The sequence below is a fragment of the Onychostoma macrolepis genome, chromosome 05 (genome assembly GCF_012432095.1).
Source record: "Onychostoma macrolepis isolate SWU-2019 chromosome 05, ASM1243209v1, whole genome shotgun sequence".
NCBI lineage: Eukaryota > Metazoa > Chordata > Actinopteri > Cypriniformes > Cyprinidae > Onychostoma > Onychostoma macrolepis.
This window is the reverse complement of record NC_081159.1, coordinates 37,659,687-37,679,822: the sequence shown is the minus strand read 5'-3', so window position 1 is coordinate 37,679,822 and position 20,136 is coordinate 37,659,687. Positions and strand designations below refer to the sequence as shown.

At 37.9% G+C, this 20,136-nt stretch overlaps 1 protein-coding gene across 2 annotated transcripts in view; it reads left to right on the top strand.

Moving 5' to 3' along the window:
- The first annotated feature begins 1,877 nt into the window (after window positions 1-1,877).
- gpsm1b (G protein signaling modulator 1b) overlaps window positions 1,878-20,136 on the top strand; it is a 31,463-nt gene continuing 13,204 nt past the window's right edge. The window contains exons 1-4 of one of the 2 annotated variants that reach the window (XM_058775063.1): window positions 1,878-2,046; window positions 17,051-17,272; window positions 17,361-17,496; window positions 18,989-19,131. In XM_058775063.1, coding sequence (XP_058631046.1) covers window positions 1,988-2,046; window positions 17,051-17,272; window positions 17,361-17,496; window positions 18,989-19,131 — 560 coding nt within the window. In that variant the 5' untranslated portion in view covers window positions 1,878-1,987. Of the gene's footprint in view, window positions 2,047-17,026; window positions 17,273-17,360; window positions 17,497-18,988; window positions 19,132-20,136 lie in introns of both variants that reach the window. The other variant, XM_058775064.1, reaches the window with a different exon arrangement.

Genomic DNA, 20,136 nt, shown 5'->3' with positions numbered 1-20,136 from the left:
AATAGTTTAAGAATCTTTTCAGGATTTACAGGCACAAACAGCACCATTTCCTGAGAAATTCCTGCCCTTTTCATTTTTATCTTAACACAAATGAGCTCAAGGTGACATTCGCTTGTGGATATGATTACACTGTCAGACATGAGGGCTGAGATGATTGTGTGCTTCTGAAATCAAAGCCTGCGTGTCCTCTCTTCATCTCATTCATCTGTTGACAGACCAAACCTTTGATGTAAGTTTTGTTTTTCTCATTTTTGTTGAGGGTTTTTTGGAAAGCGTTATGAATGAGGGTTTGACAAACACTCAGGCAGTGTGTACACTAAATACAACAGATCTGCATGACAACAACAGATACTGAAATCTCTTTTAGAGAGGTTTAGGCTTTAAAAGATACCAATGTCAAAAGTCTTAGATCTCAATACAAACCTTCGTCAAGTTTAAATGATCTCCACATTAATGTCATACAGTAAAAGTATAGAACTATAACAGATTGACTCATTAGTTTCTCCTTTTTTATTTGACACAACATATAAGATAAGAAACTAAATTGCAAAATGTTTGAAAACACATTTAAAACTGTAGATCCCCCAAAATGAAAATTTGGTTCTAATTTACCCTCATGTCATTCCAAACCTTTCTGTGGCATGCAAAATTAGAACTTTTGTAGGATCTTTAGCTTTTTTCCATTCAATAACATCTGAAGCTCAAAAAAGAACTAAGAAAACACCTTTAAAAGATCATAATATTGACAAGTATGTTTCTGCACTATATTCCAGGTGTTCTAAAGTAATATGATATATATGCATGTGGTTTGTAATTAACGGACTGTAACTCTCCAGTTTCTTTCTCCACATATTTTAATGCAAGAACCAAGAGAATTTTGGCATCATTGATGTCAATGTTGGTGCAACACATCAACACAATTTTTATAGGCCTGTTTCTGCTATGGAATAATAAAAAAATAAATAAAAAATAAATAAGAAAAGTAACTGCAACTTTTTGTTTCACAATTTTGACTTTGAAATATGAGAATTACAGGATATAAACTCAGAATTCTACCTTTTTTTTCTTGCAATTGCAAGATTATAGCTCACAATTCTATGAGATTCCATAGATTTGACACCTGCACCAGCTGTGTGGATGATTATCGGTAAACTGTGATTTAAGGAATTTGGGCATGTTACTCAAACAAAAAACATTGCATGACTTCAGAACACTTGGAATAATTCTATTTCAATTCTGCATTTTTTCTCTTCTTCAGCTTGCTTCATAATCTAGTTGTCTAATAAACCTAGTATTGTACAGTATATTGTGAATGTTGTTGGCTTTTTGGTGAATTGCTTTTTGTAAGTCGCTTTGGATTAAAACTTCTGCTGAATGCATAAACATATACGCATGGTAACTTTTGTTACTTTTTAAGATTCTAATTTTCTACTTTTGTGTTTCACAGAAAAATAACAGCATACAAGTTTTAAACAACATGAGGGTGGTGAGTAAATAATGACAGGATTTTCAAGTCTTCTGAGCTTTGAAATTGCAACAGAGCAAGAGTGACCAAATGCTCCTCTGGATGCATGCATGAAGCATGATCTATGAGAATCAGAAAGTGATTTATCACATATAAATATGCTTATACGCACAAGTAATTTGTCTTAGTGACAGAATCTTCCAGTGCACAGAGCGTGAATAAGAAAAGAGATAGCATATGTTTGTGTAAGTGTGTATGTAGCACATACATTTACTTTCACATTCACACACACTCTCTGCTTCCTGCTCACCAGCGTCACTCAGAGGAGGGACTTGCCTTTTATGGTCTATTGGCACAATACCTCACTTCCTCAGCAGCTGCCATTACACACACACACACACACACACACACACACACACACTCACACACTCACAGAGGACTGAAGTGCGTCTGCTCAGAGCCCCAGAGGAAGAGGGAAGCAGTGAGCAGCTGGAGTTTCTCTACGGCTCCTACAGCTCACCAATGGCTCAGTCGGCGAGCAGCATGGACTCGGATCTGGCCAGCAAGCGGCTCCACTCGAGGTAGGAGCTCACAGCAGGGGGGATGGGGGTCTGAGCTGCTGCAGACCGAGAGAAAGAGCAGCTCTTAATGGGGGGAGGTGGAAGAAAACCAGGAGCGGGAGGAGAGGGTCTGCCGGCTTGCGTTTGCATGAGGGAGGGCCTGTCTTCAGCTTGTAGACGTGGGCATGATTCTCTTGAAGACAGTGCTGTCAAATTGGCAGAGACTGCACAGATTGAGATGCAAAAGCCACTGTTTGGGCTCGTTGTGGTCTGTTTAGGGCTAAAACCACATAAGACAGATTAGACACGGCAGGAGAGTGATATTCAACTTAAACAGGCAGTTTCTCTTTGTTTACAGAGACATTTGCATGTTCAGCAATGCTCTTTGCACCTCTGCCCTGGTCTTTGCATACGTGTCGAACAGTTACGCCGCTCTGACAGATCTCACTGTTGCTGCGTCTTGCATTCTGAAAGTCCCAAACAACAGTCTTGAACAGTTGCTTTTGACTGATTTCAATAATATTCAATGACAGTGCACTGAAATTATGCATGCTTCCATCATTCCTATGAATGTTTAGGGGAATTTTGTAATGCATGAGGCCAGAAAACAGAACATGGTCAGTGGTGAACAAACTTTCTGACGCCTGGGGAAAATGTTTTGGTTGACAGTGATGTTGTAATTGTTGACATCTCATTTGAGTGGTATGTTGTGGGAACAGAATTGCATCATAAGGAATAAGAAACACTATTACCTTTCAAGACGTGAAGATGGCACACAATGAATAACAAAGAGAGATTTGCAGACCAAGAACGTCAGTTCATAGTGATTTGTGTATATATGTGTGTACGTCACGCCTCATAGCGACTATAGAAATCTCTCTCCGCTCGGTGTGTGTGATGACAGAGCAGTGAGTCATCGGCCTCCATTGACTCAAGTCTGAGCTTCATTCAGTACAGACGTCTAAAAGCATCACAGGAAAGAGTCTCAGCATCACAAATATAATCCACAGATTCATAATGTGAGAGTTAGACATTTGGCACTGACCTTTAACACTTAAACCTTTTGAATGAATCACTGCTGGCACAAAGCTTGTTTGAAGCAACTACTGTAGAATCCACTCAATAGTTGATAAATTGTCAGTGTAATGTATTAATTCAGGGTTCAGCTTGTTTAGTAATGGTAATTAGCTTTTTTTGCACTTTTCAAGGCTACAGATTTAGGACTGAGGTAAGATCAAACTTATTGATCTTTATATTTACTATATTTATTGAGCACTAATCTGAAAATTGATGGTCCACCAATATCTATGGCAAGTATGGTTCTTGTACCCCATATTTAACAAATTTGGGTTTTTATGACCAATAGTTACAATGTACATTGTAAAATTATTTATTACTTAACTTGTTATATTATATTGATTAAGTTTGGAATTTTCCTGCTTATCTCACATGATAACTGTGTAACATTTAGTGCCCTGTAATAAATCACACATTAAAATATTGATAGGCTACTAACGGTTTTGACTGGAAAATATAATCCCTTAACATTGTTTATAGTCAATATTCTTCTGCTTATTCATAAATTGTGTTAAATTATATTTTAATTTAAAAATAAATAAATTTAGTTTATGTAGAATACTCTTTATATTTATAAAACCCATTAAACTGTAATAGTGATGAACGAGAGACATGCTATTTAGATATCTGATGAAAAACAACTATTGCTTTTGCATTGCATATTAGATCTATAATTACAGTTAGTTCAGTTTTCTTGTAGTTATATCCGATCTGTTCTCAGTCAGCAGGTGTCAAAAACTGAAGTGTAGTCAAGCACTTTTTGTGTTACTATTAAGATGCTAAAAGTTCCCCTTAGCATTGCTATATCGACCAATGTGTCTCATTATAATTTTAGCTAAAATATTCATCAGTTTTTCAGTTACAGGCATGGCCGTATGCAGGGATTTAGTAATACTGAGGTCCAAAAACTGAGCTTGTAGGGGGTTTGGCATCATATGGTAAATTATAGATAGATGATAGATACATACTTTATTAATCCACAAGGGAAATTCAAGTATCCAGTAGCAACAATTAAATCAAGACAAGCAGACAAGATGATTAAACTGGTAATGAACTGTTAAGTGTCCATATTATACAAAAAAAATAAATAAATAAATAAAAATAAATAAATAAATAAATATATATATATATATATATATATATATATATATATATATATATATATATATATATATATGAATGAGGCATTTATATAGCGCTTTAATGTGTATTGCAATACACCCAAAGCGCTTTACAATCATGTGGGGGGTCTTTTCTCAACCACCACCAGTGTATAGCATCCACTTGGATGATGCGACGGCAGCCACAGGACAACGGCGCCAGTGCGCTCACCACACACCAGCTACAGGTGGAGAGGAGAGAGTGTCGTAGAGCCAATCAAGTGGATGGGGATTATTGGGAAGCCATGATTGACAAGGGCCAGTGGAGGGAATTTGGCCAGGACACCGGGGTTACACCCCTTCTCTTTACGATGAGTGTCATGGGATTTTTAATGACCACAGAGAGTCAGGACCTCGGTTTAACATCTCATCCGAAAGACGGTGCTTTTTTACAGTATAGTGTCCCCGTCACTATACTGGGGCGTTAGGACCCACACAGACTGCAGGGTGAGCACCCCCTGCTGGCCTCACTAACACCTCTTCCAACAGCAACTTAGTTTTCCCAGGAGGTCTCCCATCCAGGTACAAATTACATCCTCAGTCTGTCTGTGGAACAGGACAAAGACAGCATCCTTTCGCTGAAGGTGCTCTTCTACCTGGAGATGGTACTGTGCAGTGGGTGATGGATGTTGTCCAAAATGGACAAAAGCTTTCTAAGAGTCCTGCTCTCTGCCACAGATGTTAAGGAATCTAATTCTACACCCACCACAGAACCAGACTTATTCACCAGAATTCTTCACCAGCTTAATGCTCCTTTCCCAGCATACCATAGCATAGAAGAGGAAGACCGTCTGGTAGAACATCTGCAATACCTTCTGACAGATATTAAAGGAACCCTGTCTTCTCAGGAAGTAAAGTCGACTGTCCTTTCCTGTAGAGGGCATCTGCCTTTTTTGATTTGATTGGCCATCTCAGTTGTTTTGATATTGACAAGTGCTGTTAGACCAATGAGTAACTGAGATGAGGGGGTCATCATGGCATTGTACAATACTGTTGCAGCACCAAAGCTATTTACAGTTACATTTATTATTTAACAACTTTTATTATAGCTATACCTTGGAAAACATACCTAGGACCTCAATGGTGTGTACCACCATGGTTACAGGTGATTTCAGATCTGATAAGTGAGGTGTCATTTTAATCTGGTCTAATTTTATTATTTGTGTTAAAACAAAATTAAAGTGTTTTGGGTTCAGTTCGAATTTATCTTTTGAATGAGATCTGACAGTGTTCACAGAGCGGTAAAATTTTTTGCAATAAAAAGAGTTTTTGCAATAAATGATACTTTTATCTGCCTGATACGTGTTTTATATTGTTGAGAAGTGGTTAGGTTTAGGGTAGGGGTGGGGTTTTGTGCGCAATATATATATATATATATATATACACACAGTGTAAACTTTTATGCCTGATCAATTTACTTTGCAGCAAAACAAATGATTATGAAATCCAGAATTCTAATGACAAGAGATGCATAAGGAAAACAACTGAAGCAGTGGCATTCTTAGTTTGAAAGTTAGCTTCTTAATTGTGCCGAGCAAGGCTCTTGATCATGATTCAGCTGTTGATGCTTTCATAGTTTGAACAGGTTGTTATATCAGTAGTAGGTCATGAGGACACACATGCCACAGTGTTTTGATAAGTAAAATTTCCTGTTTTCAAACTGTGTTCAAGTCAATCACACTGACAGTAAGAAACAGCTCACATCTCTTCATTATGCAATAATTGTCAGAACAAATGGTCCAGTTCATGACAGGTTCAGCCGCAGGAATGACGGCTCTTAAGGAGAGAAATAAATGTATTAGTTTTCCGGGTTTAGCTGAGTTATGTGTTATAGTTCATTTGATATAACCTGACTGACATTAAGACTGACATTATTGTACCATTGTTAAGAATCATGAGTTGGAAATTATATATATATACAACAAAATCAAGTTCTAATATATATATTGTTACCCGTGAAACGATAACATTAACTTGGAACTTGATTTTGTCATTTATTCCACTAGTGCAGAACTCACACTGTACACATTTTGGTGGTTGTTGTTGATTACTTGTAGTTCAGAATTCGTGTACATTTATATGTGCATTTGTGCGGTCAAACACACTGGGAATATGTAGTTTAAATCATACTTTAATGTGAAATCATTAGAAGTTCAACAAGCTACAGCAGAACAACATGGCCTATCTTTGTCTCTCCCTCAGCAATCACATGAGCCCACTGAAACAACATTATTAAAGGGCCAGCACCCAACATATATATATATATATATATATATATATATATACAGTGAGGAAAATAAGTATTTGAACACCCTGCTATTTTGCAAGTTCTCCCACTTAGAAATCATGGAGGGTCTGAAATTGTCATCGTAGGTGCATGTCCACTGTGAGAGACATAATCTAAAAAAAAATCCAGAAATCACAATGTATGATTTTTAACTATTTATTTGTATGATACAGCTGCAAATAAGTATTTGAACACCTGAGAAAATCAATGTTAATATTTGGTACAGTAGCCTTTGTTTGCAATTACAGAGGTCAAACGTTTCCTGTAGTTTTTCACCAGGTTTGCACACACTGCAGGAGGGATTTTGGCCTCCTCCACACAGATCTTCTCTAGATCAGTCAGGTTTCTGGCCTGTCGCTGAGAAACACGGAGTTTGAGCTCCCTCAAAGATTCTCTATTGGGTTTAGGTCTGGAGACTGGCTAGGCCACGCCAGAACCTTGATATGCTTCTTACAGAGCCACTCCTTGGTTATCCTGGCTGTGTGCTTGGTCATTGTCATGTTGGAAGACCCAGCCTCGACCCATCTTCAATGCTCTAACTGAGGGAAGGAGGTTGTTCCCCAAAATCTCGCAATACATGGCCCCGGTCATCTTCTCCTTAATACAGTGCAGTGGCCCTGTCCCATGTGCAGAAAAACACCCCAAAGCATGATGCTACCACCCCATGCTTCACAGTAGGGATGGTGTTCTTGGGATGGTACTCATCATTCTTCTTCCTCCAAACACGTTTAGTGGAATTATGACCAAAAGTTCTATTTTGGTCTCATCTGACCACATGACTTTCTCCCATGACTCCTCTGGATCATCCAAATGGTCATTGGCAAACTTAAGTCGGCCTGGACATGTGCTGGTTTAAGCAGGGGAACCTTCCGTGCCATGCATGATTTCAAACCATGACGCCTTAGTGTATTACCAACAGTAACCTTGGAAACGGTGGTCCCAGCTCTTTTCAGGTCATTGACCAGCTCCTCCCGTGTAGTTCTGGGCTGATTTCTCACCTTTCTTAGGATCATTGAGACCCCACGAGGTGAGATCTTGCATGGAGCCCCAGTCCGAGGGAGATTGACAGTCATGTTTAGCTTCTTCCATTTTCTAATGATTGCTCCAACAGTGGACCTTTTTCACCAAGCTGCTTGGCAATTTCCCGTAGCCCTTTCCAGCCTTGTGGAGGTGTACAATTTTGTCTCTAGTGTCTTTGGACAGCTCTTTGGTCTTGGCCATGTTAGTAGTTGGATTCTTACTGATTGTATGGGGTGGACAGGTGTCTTTATGCAGCTAACGACCTCAAACAGGTGCATCTAATTTAGGATAATAAATGGAGTGGAGGTGGACATTTTAAAGGCAGACTAACAGGTCTTTGAGGGTCAGAATTCTAGCTGATAGACAGGTGTTCAAATACTTATTTGCAGCTGTATCATACAAATAAATAGTTAAAAATCATACATTGTGATTTCTGGATTTTTTTTTAGATTATGTCTCTCACAGTGGACATGCACCTACGATGACAATTTCAGACCCCTCCATGATTTCTAAGTGGGAGAACTTGCAAAATAGCAGGGTGTTCAAATACTTATTTTCTCACTGTATATATATATATATATATATATATGTATACTGTATGTATATGTACTGTATATGTATGTATGTATATAATATATATATATATATATATATATATATATGTATGTATGTATGTATATGTATGAATGTGTGTGTGCAGTATATATATATATATTGTCTGCAGCTATAACTAAAACTTTCTTTTAAGATGTGCAGTGGTCCTATTTGGCCTGACATAATCTATGAATTTTAGAAGTTTAAAATTCTTCCAAATTTTAGCACTAAATCTAAGGCAAGCATAGTTAATTAAACTGCAGACTTGTGGCTACCTTGTGGAAACTAGAAGTGTAAATCATACCATTTTTTTGTTTGTTTTCTCTAGTCCATTTTGTTTCTGAGCCACCCGACTTGGCTTTGGGGAGGTGTTTTATTTGGCCAGTACACTAGAGTTTGTATGCTTGGCTTTGATCTTACTCTTTTTAACTCTTTACCAGCTGAATGGGGTGCTACTGACTGCACTACACTCTGTATATTCTGCAAACTAGTTTTTATTAATAGTATGCATGCAGACTATTATTAGTAGCAATTATAAATGTATAGACTGTCCCATTGATGAGCTTGTTACACATGATGTCATAGCTGACACATGACCTCATTACATTGTGCTCAACAAACGCTCCTTGATGATGGGTTCTTCCTCGCCCTGTCTCTCTTGTGTACCGCATGTTTTGACTAATACAGTCCTGCTATTCAATGCATACTGACAATTTGCACAGTAAACATACTACATTGACTTACTGTGTCAGTGAGTGTATAACCTTATTACATTCAGTGTAATAATAATGTCAGAGCACTCAGCTAATTACTAAATACTCAAATACTTAATCCTAGTTGTTCCAAATCTTATTAGCTGTAATTTGGGGATTAACCAGCGAATAATCCACAAAACTATTAGAAAGAGCAGCTGTGTAGACCTGTTTGATTAATCAAAGAAAAGCAACCAAAGCAAATTTATCCCACACCTTTAGAATTCAGAAATTATTTACATTCCAAAAACAGCATTCAACAGTACATAAGAGCTGGTGTTCTCCACTTTTATGATGAAGGCCCTCGTTTGATGTTGTACATATTGAAAATGTGGAGCGTTACATATTCATGCAGGATCTCAGCCTTTAACCTAATTGAGAGAGCGAGGTTGTGACATGCTGTGGAGCGACACTAGACGGATGTCTCACACACACTTACGCTGCTGAGATCAAAAGTGTGCATGTCAGGGTAATGATGGCCTTTCTGTGAGTGCATGTCACATGCTCAGTGACATGCGCTTCCTGAACTGCATGACTTGCTAAGCCTCTCAATGTGTGCCACATTTCCGATCTAAAGTCTTCAATGTAAAGTCAGCAGGTGCTAATAAAGAAATATCTTTCACACATGACATAAGCAGGAGCGCTGCACAAGGCTGCAGGTAATCACAGACAGCACTCGCTTATGTGAAATTACTGTTATACAACAGTTCATTAAAAAAGAAGTTAATTTTGAGGTACTTACATTTAGTGTTTTTTATAAGTTCACTAACATCCATGCAGCATGTTTTGTTCCTTAATGAATCAAGTGTTGAGTGAATGATTCAATGACCCATTCATGCTGCTCATTTCATTCCTTAATGAATTAGTGGTTTTTAATAAACTGGTTGAGTGAATGATTCAATGACTTGTTAATGTGTCTTGTTTTGTAATTTAACGAATGAGTGTTTTTGAACAAATTGGTTGTTTGAATGATTCAGTGACTCATTCAGCTTGTCTCATTCCTAAATGAATCAGTGGTTTTAATTAATTTGGTTGAGTGAATAATTCAATGACTAATTCATGCAGATTGTTTCGTTCATTAATGAATCAGTGTTTTTGAACATAACGCTTGTGTGAATGACTCCGAAAGTAACCTGCAGGAAGAGTCAGTGTAAAATCCCCACCATTAACACATAGACAGATAATCTCTCTGGAAGAAATGCAGACAAGCGCAATGATACAAACAGTTCTGTTGGACTGTATATCAGCACTTTTGAAATGCTGCTCCAATTCATTTGATTCAAGGACCAAAACTAACTGTTGTATACCCAGCTACTGAAAATGTTCTAAGAATGTTTTGAAAGTTATGAAAATGTAATTTTTGAATGTTCCCTTTTTTTTTTCTTGATTATTTGAACTTTAAAGGAAAATTAAGTTTGATAATTTTGCAAATATTATGGGAACATTAACATATCATTTAACATTTCAGAAAAAAAGTTCCCTGAACATTGTATAAATAATTATTTTGTGTTGAGGTTGAGAACATTATTAAAGACCAGATAACTTTGAACAAACATTTTAAGAGTACCCAAAGTTCTGAGAATGTTCCCTGGTAGCTGGGTATATGTTTGATTTGTAACTTGCAATTTGCAAACCGCAGTCATGCCACAAATGTTCTAGAGAAATTTGATTTATCATTCTGGTGGTTTGTATGTAGAGCTTCATGTTTGTCATGTGAAACACAAAGGGCTTCTTGGGTGTCCAAACAGAATAAAGCATGAGGTCAAAATCATTTATAGACATCTGTAACCAACATCAGATCAATTTAGGCAGATTCGATGCATTCAGTGTGTTTTTTTTCCTTAGACATTTTGTTACTTATGGTGCAATGACTGCATTTGTTGAGGTTTTATCATGCCATCTCCTGTGTTTGAGCTCTTTGGGTCAGCAGGAACAGGATTAGCTGGCCTGTGCCCTAGGTGTCCTTCAGGAGAATTAGGGCAGCTTCCAGCTCTCCCGGGAGCAGTCGTCCTGCTGGTCAGCGCTCATGTGGGATGATTTTCTTTGATCTCAATGGATATCTGGAGTTCATTTGGAAGTGTCAACTAGCAGTTGTTTATGAAGTTTCAGAGGCGTTTGGTGGTGCTTTTGAAGAGTCCAGTGTGCATGTTCTTCATTGGATCCAACTGAGAAAGTCTGAGAACTGTTCGATTGGCTATTAACCTGGATTTACATTTTAAAGATGACACTCTGCTCACAGCAAAATGCTGCAACTCATGGAATGTGATTGTGAACCATCATCTTGGAAACTTCATGTTTTGTGACTTTCCTTGCTCATCTGATTTGTTGTATTGTTTTGGGACTGTGAGTTTTGTATATTGTGGATGATGTCGACTGAAGCGTTTCCTCTGAGTGGGGCTCAGATAGCCATGTGTCGTCTGGTTCATCGTGGCCCCAGACCACAGGCCACACTGAGACCTCTGAACCAGGAGCTCGGGCTCTATGTTGAGAAGACACGCACCAAACCTAAATGCAGGTACACATGGATGTTTTATGGAAGCTTCTTTCGATAATCTAGTTCAGGAGGAATAAAGAGCTGATCAATCTGAACCAACTGGCAATACATACTATATATACTGTAGATGTATATTGTAGTGGCTGTATAATTATGCTTTAAGCAGTTCTCTCTCTCTCTCTGTCTATATATATATAAAATGCCAAATATATTCATTATTTCTTGTATTATGTATAATAAATATACAACACGACAGTACATACTAAATATAAATACATATTAATTTATATTTATCTTATTTGCAGAGAGCAAGCATAATGTATTAATATATATGAAATATATTAATGATACTATATTTTATTAAATAATTAAAATATATTTAGTATATTATATCATAAATTTCAAATTGAACTGAGCTGAATAATGACACTCACTTTGCAACATTAACACTTATTAAACTGAACTGAATCAAGACTGAACTGACTTTATCTGAATAATAACACTGTTGTCTTCTGTAGAGCTGCTTTACAGCTGAAATTGGATTTGTTTCATAATTGATTAATTTTACAACATATTTTCCTGTTTATTACTGTGAGGCTGCATTGAAACATGCTTTATATCAGTAAATCAACAATAATGCTCATATTTAGAGTCACTGACCCAAACTATTACACAATGACAAGTGCTTGTCTTGTCAAATTATGTGTTGTGGAGAATTGTGTTGGTACTTTACTAAGTCATCCGGCGCACCATTTTCACTTAAAGGAGGAATGTGAGCTATATTTAGAGAGCAGAACATCACTGAGACGCAGGGTTCAAGTCTCTTTTCATACCAGACAGAAAAAGAAAACACTTATAAACCACCCAAACCAACCCTAGCAACCACATAGTGTCATGGTGATAACTTTTGCAAAGTCAAGCACCACCTATATGATTTCAGAAAATATGAAAATCGTGTGGTGTTTCTTTCTTTAAAGTGTTATTTTTATTGCAGATCCAGAGAGGAAAGAAACAAAGCAGAGGTGGACGTGAGCCCATCTACTGCTCCAGCCAAAATACTTTTCTAACCGCAGCACTGAATAAATCTCGTTCTTGCTCTACAGCAGCCAAGCCAAAATCACAACTGTTTCAGACATTAATGGAAAAGAAGCAAAACCAGTGAGCTGCTTGTCAAAGCATGGCTAGATATAATTGCTTTCAGACAGTGAAGCTGTGAGGCTCCTAGAGTGAGATGGAAACATGTTTTGTGTTCAGCTATAATGAGAATCAAGACTGATTGAAACAAAGCTGAATACCATATAGTCATACAACACTTGTGTTTTGTCTGGATGTGCATCAGTCTCATTTTTGGGCAAAATCTTGAAACTCGTATAATGTGAGAGAATATGTAACATCAAAGTTACTCAGGCAAACATGAGTAGTTAATTATTCCAATCAGCTGTTTCTGTTTAGCTCCCTCGTTTAGTCAGTCCCTGTTTCATCCTACTCTTTGTCTGGTCTCGTTGGTGGGTCCTTTCATGTGGATATGGTTTTACTTATGTTACTTCGCCTGGATTATTAAAATGACTTTCTGGGCTACTCAGTATTGTGAGTTTTGGTTGGAACGTAACAGAATACCAGACAGAAAGTTATTTAGTGGCATTTTACTTTCTTTTGTTTAATTTTTTTCCGCCAACGGATCTACCTGCCGCCCAGCTCCTATGCCTTGAGAAGGAACAACGTTCCTTGGAGGTCCACACTTAAAACTTTTTGGATTTGGCATACCAAACTCACTATCTGGACCTAGGCATGCCAGGGGAACAGTTCCCGGGAGAATTTTGCCGATTTCATGAAGTAGGTGCTGGTGAACAACAATTTGGCATTCACCATCTGCCTCATGGAGGAGGATTTCATCAGCCCCACTCCAAATCCAGAGCCCAGCCTGCCATCACCCCACTGCACGGAGCGATCACTTGAGCCCACCGCAGATGGAGAGCCCAAGCCTGCCAGCACAAGAGGAAGTGAGTCATCAATCACCCTGGAGCCCAAGCCCTACCTCACATCTGACCAGGTGTGTGAGCCGGCAACATTGCACATCCCTGAGGGAGTTTTAGTGGAATAAGTGGGAATGGAATGGAGCCCCATGCACACTCCTGCTACTGAGGGTGAGCTGTCACTGGCCTCTGAGCCTTTTAATTTTCTGGGAGAGTTTGACCCCCTGTTTCTCTCGTCACCTTTGGCCCTGCCAAGCCCTGAATCTCCTGCGTCTCCTGAGTTCTCCCCCAGCCTCCCTCTCCCATCTCCTCTTCCAGTATCCACCTGTTCCTCACTTCTGCTGGCTCCTGTCAGTCCCTCGGCTCATTCTCAGTCTGTTCCCCCCAGTTGTGTGGATCCACCTCGGGCCTTCCAGTCATCAGCTCCATCTAGGTGTGAGGATCCCCTGTCTCCACCTCCAGCCTCTGAGCCCTGGACTCTACCTTGGCCCTCCAACCCTTCGGCTCTACCTTGGCTCCGCTGGGCTCCTTTGTCCCTCCGGCTCTGCCTTGGTCAGTCGTCGACCTGCCTCAGCCATGGGATTCCACTCCTTCGGCATCACCTCCTCCCTCCATTCCTCTGGCTCCGTCTGACTCTTCCTTCCCTTTGGCTTCACCTTTGGCCTCAGTCGATTCAGCTCCGCCATGGTCCTCTGGCTCTCATCTCTGCCTCAGCCCTCCAGGCCACCAGTTTCACCCTGGCTCTCCGTCTGCTCGGCTCCACCTGTGTCACCACCTTCGTCAGCTCCATCGCAGGAGCTTGTCTCCCTGGTTCCTCCTCCAAGGCCTCCACCATGGCTCCTCCCTCCTGTGACTCCACCATGGGGGGTTCATCCTGGCTGGATGGCCCACCATCTGGTTCCTCCTGCTCCTGGCTTCCCCTTGGCTCCTCCCACCCTCCACTCCCCCATGGACTGTATTGTTTGCTGTGGACTATTTTTTGGTATTCTTTAGTTCCTCGTCCCCCTCCAGAACAACCGCCCTCCCTCCTCAGTTGTATTTGGGGTGTTAATGTTACATGTATGTTCTGTTTTAGTTTAGCTGTCCCTGTTCCCATTTGCCTGTGTGAGTTCCTAGTTAGTTTCCTTGGTTACTCATTAGTTAATTATTCCATTCAGCTGTTTCTGTTTATACTCCCAGGGGGCTATTTCATAAAACAAGTTTACCAAATAAGCAAGGCTTATTTCAGTTAGTCTGACTTATTGTTACTTGATTTGGTTTCCGAAAGCACATTTACCATAGCTCAAACTCAGTCACTGTGGCAACTTGTGCTGGGAAACTAACCTGGGCTGCGTTCTCCAAAAGCATCGTAAGCCTAAGTTGATCGTAGTTCCATTGGTGGCAATGGGTCTACAATGTACTTAATGCTTTTGGGAAATGCAGCCCTGGTCCGGGGCAGGCTAACTGTCAGGCTAAACTGAGTTCCTCTAACACTGACCAATAGGAATGCAATGATATTACCACTGACTCCCTCACATATAATAATTTGACTTTATTGTTAGTCCAAAAATAAAAGTATACAGAAAATGCAACTTAAATAATAAATCAATTAAATGAAAATATAGGCTACAACCGACTGTATTTAATGTACTGTGCCCAAGATTTAATGACATGGTTTTTATGACACATGAAAACATTTTAGCATGGTTGCTACTTGCGCATTCAGTTGATCAGCCATTTCTAGCCATGCAGCCTGTCTCTTGGGTTTAATGACAGCCGTACCTTTTATGGTTATTAGTAGAACATTAAAACAGTACAATCTAAAATTGCTTTTAAAGCATTAAAAACATTAAATTAAAAGTTAAAATCACTGAATTAAAAATGAAAATAGATAATAGAAAACAGACTACATTTCAGCTGATAAGAGGAATGCACATTAACTCATTTGAGCTAGTAGGGCTGTATTAGCCTGCTTACATTTGATTTACAGTTACTGCTATCATAAAAATACACTTATATAAAGGATTAAAATTGTACATATGTCACATTTAATGTCCAACAACTAATATTTTAGCAAAATGTATATTTTACTCAGAATTATTGCGCTATTATTCTATTGCGTTCACTAACGTAAGCCTCACCCACTCCTGACAGCAAAATGGATATAGGCTATTTGCATGACTTTCTAATATTTACAGATGAAGAATATAATTGTGACATGTCCGTTATGCACTGGGGAAAACACAACGTTTTTACTTGCACAGATTAATTGTTCACCTTAAAGGGTTACTACACCCCAAAATGAAAATTTTGTCATTAATCACTTACCCCATGTTGTTCCAAACCCGTAAAAGCTTCATTCATCTTCGGAACACAATTTAACATATTTTGGATGAAAACCGGAAGGCTTGTGACTGTCCCATTGACTGCCAAGTAAATAACACTGTGAAGGCCCAGAAAAGTACGAAAGGCATCGGCAAAATAGTCCATCTGCCATTAAGTGATTAATGACAAAATTTTCATTTTGGGGTGGAGTAACCCTTTAAGACTAACAATGTGCGCTAACAAAATAAATATTGTGAATTCTGATTTCACACGTACTTTAAGGCTGCTTAAGAATACGCATGCACATCAAATTATCCCGACTCACTGAACCTGGATCAAATTAGTGAGATTGCGTGAACTTAAATGGTCTTTTCTTAGCGTCTTTTATGAAACAGCCCCCTGTTTTGTCCTACTTTTGTCTGTTTTGTTTTACTCCTTGTTTTTATTCTTTCATGTGGATGTGAATTTACCTTTTCTCCTGGATTATTAAAATGACTTTGTGAGCTATACTCAGCATCGTGAATTTTGGTTAAAATGTAATAGTGTACAGTAATATGTATTAAGTATACCAATTACTATTATTTTATATATATATATACATACATTATATACGTTGACAATAAGTAACTTTGCACCTAAATGTCAACAAACTCTCATTAGAGTATTAGTAGACTGTCTGATTAATATCTGATAACTCTTTATTGTGATGGTGTCCCAATAGATATTCTACTGACTATAAGTAACTTTGCAAGTACGTCAACTTATTCTAACCCTAACCCTACCAGTCTACTAATACTCCACTAACACTCTAATGAGAGTTAGTAGATGCGTAGGTGCAAAGTTACTTTTATAGTCAACAGAATGTGTTAAAGGGACCATCAAAATAAAGTGAAACCATTACTTTGGATAAAAGTATCAAATGCATGAATATAATTAATGTACATGGTGACAACACAGAATGCATCAGTTCATGTAAACATTTTAGATTAATTAAACCAAACAATGACAACAACTTTTGGCTGATGATGACATTATTTGTAGTCCTGGATTCATGATGACATACAATGCCGCAATGCAAAAAGAAAATCCCACAGAATATGATGTCATATGTTATTTTTGCTGCATGTATGACATGATGGAAACATAATGGAAACCAGCTGGCATTATTATAGTACACAAACCTCATCCTCTGACCATCTGAAAATCTATGTAGCTGTTAGCTTCAACATGATACTTGTTCATTGTTCAAAATGCTAAGATTTTGTGTTTAGCCTTTCACCGAACGTGACAACATTATGGCATTTTTTCCGGACAAAGCCCATTGTTTTAATTCATTATAGGATCTGAATGCCTTGTGCTTGCAGGATGGAGGCATCTTGTCTGGAGCTGGCGCTGGAGGGAGAAAGACTGTGTAAAGCAGGAGATTTTAAAGGTGGTACAGCGTTCTTTGAAGCTGCTGTTCAGGTGGGAACAGAAGATCTCAAGACCCTCAGTGCCATTTACAGCCAGCTGGGCAACGCTTACTTCTACCTGAAGGAGTACGGCAAAGCCCTGGAGTACCATCGGCACGACCTCACGCTCGCTCGGTGAGACTGCCATTTATAGTCATCAATAGTTTCAGTTTCATGCAAGTTTGTATTCGATGAAAATAAACAGAGTTGCATTGGGATTCAGGACGATCGGAGACCGGATTGGGGAAGGGAAAGCCAGCGGAAATCTGGGAAACACTCTGAAGGTTTTGGGCCGCTATGATGAAGCAGCTGTGTGCTGTCAGAGACACCTGGACATTTCTCAAGAACAAGGAGATAAGGTGAGATAACCTCTGTCAGGATGTCTGTATTGGATATGACTAGATGAAGAAAGAGATTTTCAGTTTTTTTAAGCAATGTTCATCAGACGGTTAATGTACAGACATGGCGTCTGAGGTTATGATGAATAAAAACACTGCAGCTCAAAGTCAATATCACCTTTACTGTTTTTCTTTTTTAAAATTCATTTATTTTTGTTTGAGCAAGTACTCTCACTGAATGGAGACTGAATGTGTTACTGGAGCACACATTGATGGGTTTGATAACCAAACAAACCACAAATATGATTTGCAGTTGTATTCTCAGGGAATGCATGAGCTGATAAAAATACCTTGAATGCAATCTAAGTCACTTTGGGTAAAATAATCTGATAATTGTAAATAAGTGTAAACGTAAACCTTGGATTCTGGGATTGCCTTGACCATGAGGAATACATGTTATGCTGTGTAACGTAGGCTAGTTTGGAGCAACTCTTGTGAAACCTACTTAGTGAGTATTTATTACAGAAATAATATACTTTAAAAGAATATATGCAAGTGAAAACTGAATACGGTATATATTTTTTTTGGATAATGAAAATACATGTTAATTGCAATTCAAAAAAAAAAAAAGTATATATATATATTGTAGTTTAAATTGATATTAAATGCAATTATCTGAACTTTATTAGAGTGTTTTGACCCACTTAAGCAGGACTTAAGTACATCTTTATGCAATTTTATAATTACTTCTATTGCCTATGAAATATGGTTACAGTTCTGCTGAATGTACTGACAAACATTTATGATAAACTAAAATATTATTTAATGTCATTTCTATTAAAACTTGTATATCATGTATTGTATCATATTGTAATTACACATTTATAATAATGAAGTTGCAATTTAGTAGTAATTTAGTTTAAAATATAGTAACTAATAGTAATGTAATATCAAATAACACTACAGTTAAAATTATAATCAAGTGCTGTACATGTGCTTCTTTAAAATTATTATCAAGTGCTTTAAGTGCTTTTTTAAAAGACGTTTTTACTTTTACTTTTAAAAAAATGTTATGATTTAATATGTACTTTGATGTAAAGCTTTTAATTTGACGATTACAAAGTGTACTTTTTAAATGTGTACTTAAGTGTGTTTATAGAAACAGTCACGAAAGTGTCTGTCTTTAAATACACTTAAGCGGCCTTTTATTTCATTAATATTATAATATCTGAAATTACAATTTTTTTAAATAAACTACAAGTGCACATTCAGTACAATTAAGCAGGCAATGTCATAATGCAGCATTTGCAAGCCATTGCACCTCTTAAATGTGATGTATCTCATAATTTTGATCTCATGTTAACTATAAAGTGGTGTCTAGTTAGGCGGCACACTTGGTTTCAGAGCAGAGCCGGCGTGATGTTTCTCAAAGGTTTCTGTACTGTTGAGTCTGGTCTGTTGAATTGAAGAATTGAAAAATTATAAGCAGTGTACAATCGGCTGCTGTGTGCAGGTCGGCGAGGCCAGGGCTCTGTATAACATGGGGAACGTGTTTCACGCCAAAGGTAAGCAGCAGCTCTGGGGCGTCTCACAGGATCCCGGAGAGCTTCCTCCTGATGTCAGAGACACACTGCAGCGAGCCACGGCCTTCTATGAGTGAGTCTAGCACACACACACACACACACACACACACACACAGGAGCAATGGAGAGTTTACTGAACCATCTGAGCATCATTAGGCAGAACCCACCGAGACCTGTTTGCCCGACTGCAGCGCAGCTCATTATTAACAGCGACATTTAGCAGATCCAGAAGGTTAAACGGCACATAAATGAGACGCAGAGAGACCAGAGGTGTCAGACAGAGGACAAACAGCCTCAAACAGTCATTATTAGCTCCTTCTGTGTCTGTTTACTAGGAAAACATTGCAGAGATTTAACATTAATGCGATGCATGTTTGTCAGTCATACATCAATGAAACAGGTCAGATTTATGCACTCAAAAAAAAAACAAACAAACAAAAAAACATGGCATCGTTTATTATTAACTATTTGCATTTATTTGATGTTAATTTTTTTTTTTAGAATCAGCAAACACAACTGAAAACAATTACATTTATTCAGTTAAAAAGTAGTACTGTACTGTAGAACAAGCAATATTCGGTTAGTATAAGACTGAAACAAATTGGATTTGTTGATGGTAAATTTATGAACCTGGTTATTGTGTATTTAAAACACATTCAGTACATAAGTACATAAAGTAGTTTCATTTATGTATGACTGACAAATATATATCACATTAAGCTATTCATTTATGTTAATGCACAGACATTTTATATATGCAATCTTAAATTTAGGCCATTCTTTAATGTCATTTCTACTGAAACTTGTATGTCTTGTACTTAAAAATATTTTCAATTACACAGTCATATTGGAGTTGCAATTTAGTACTTTTTAAAAAATATATTAACTCTAAATGTAACTGAATAACACACTACATTTAAAATTATAATAAAGTACTTTACATGCACTTTAGTATAGTCAACATGTCAAAATAAGTGTACTACATTCAATTATTAAAACATTAAATAAAACTTTTAATTTGAACATTATTACAAAGTGCACTTTTTAAAAAGAAGAAACATTCATGAAAGTGTCTCTT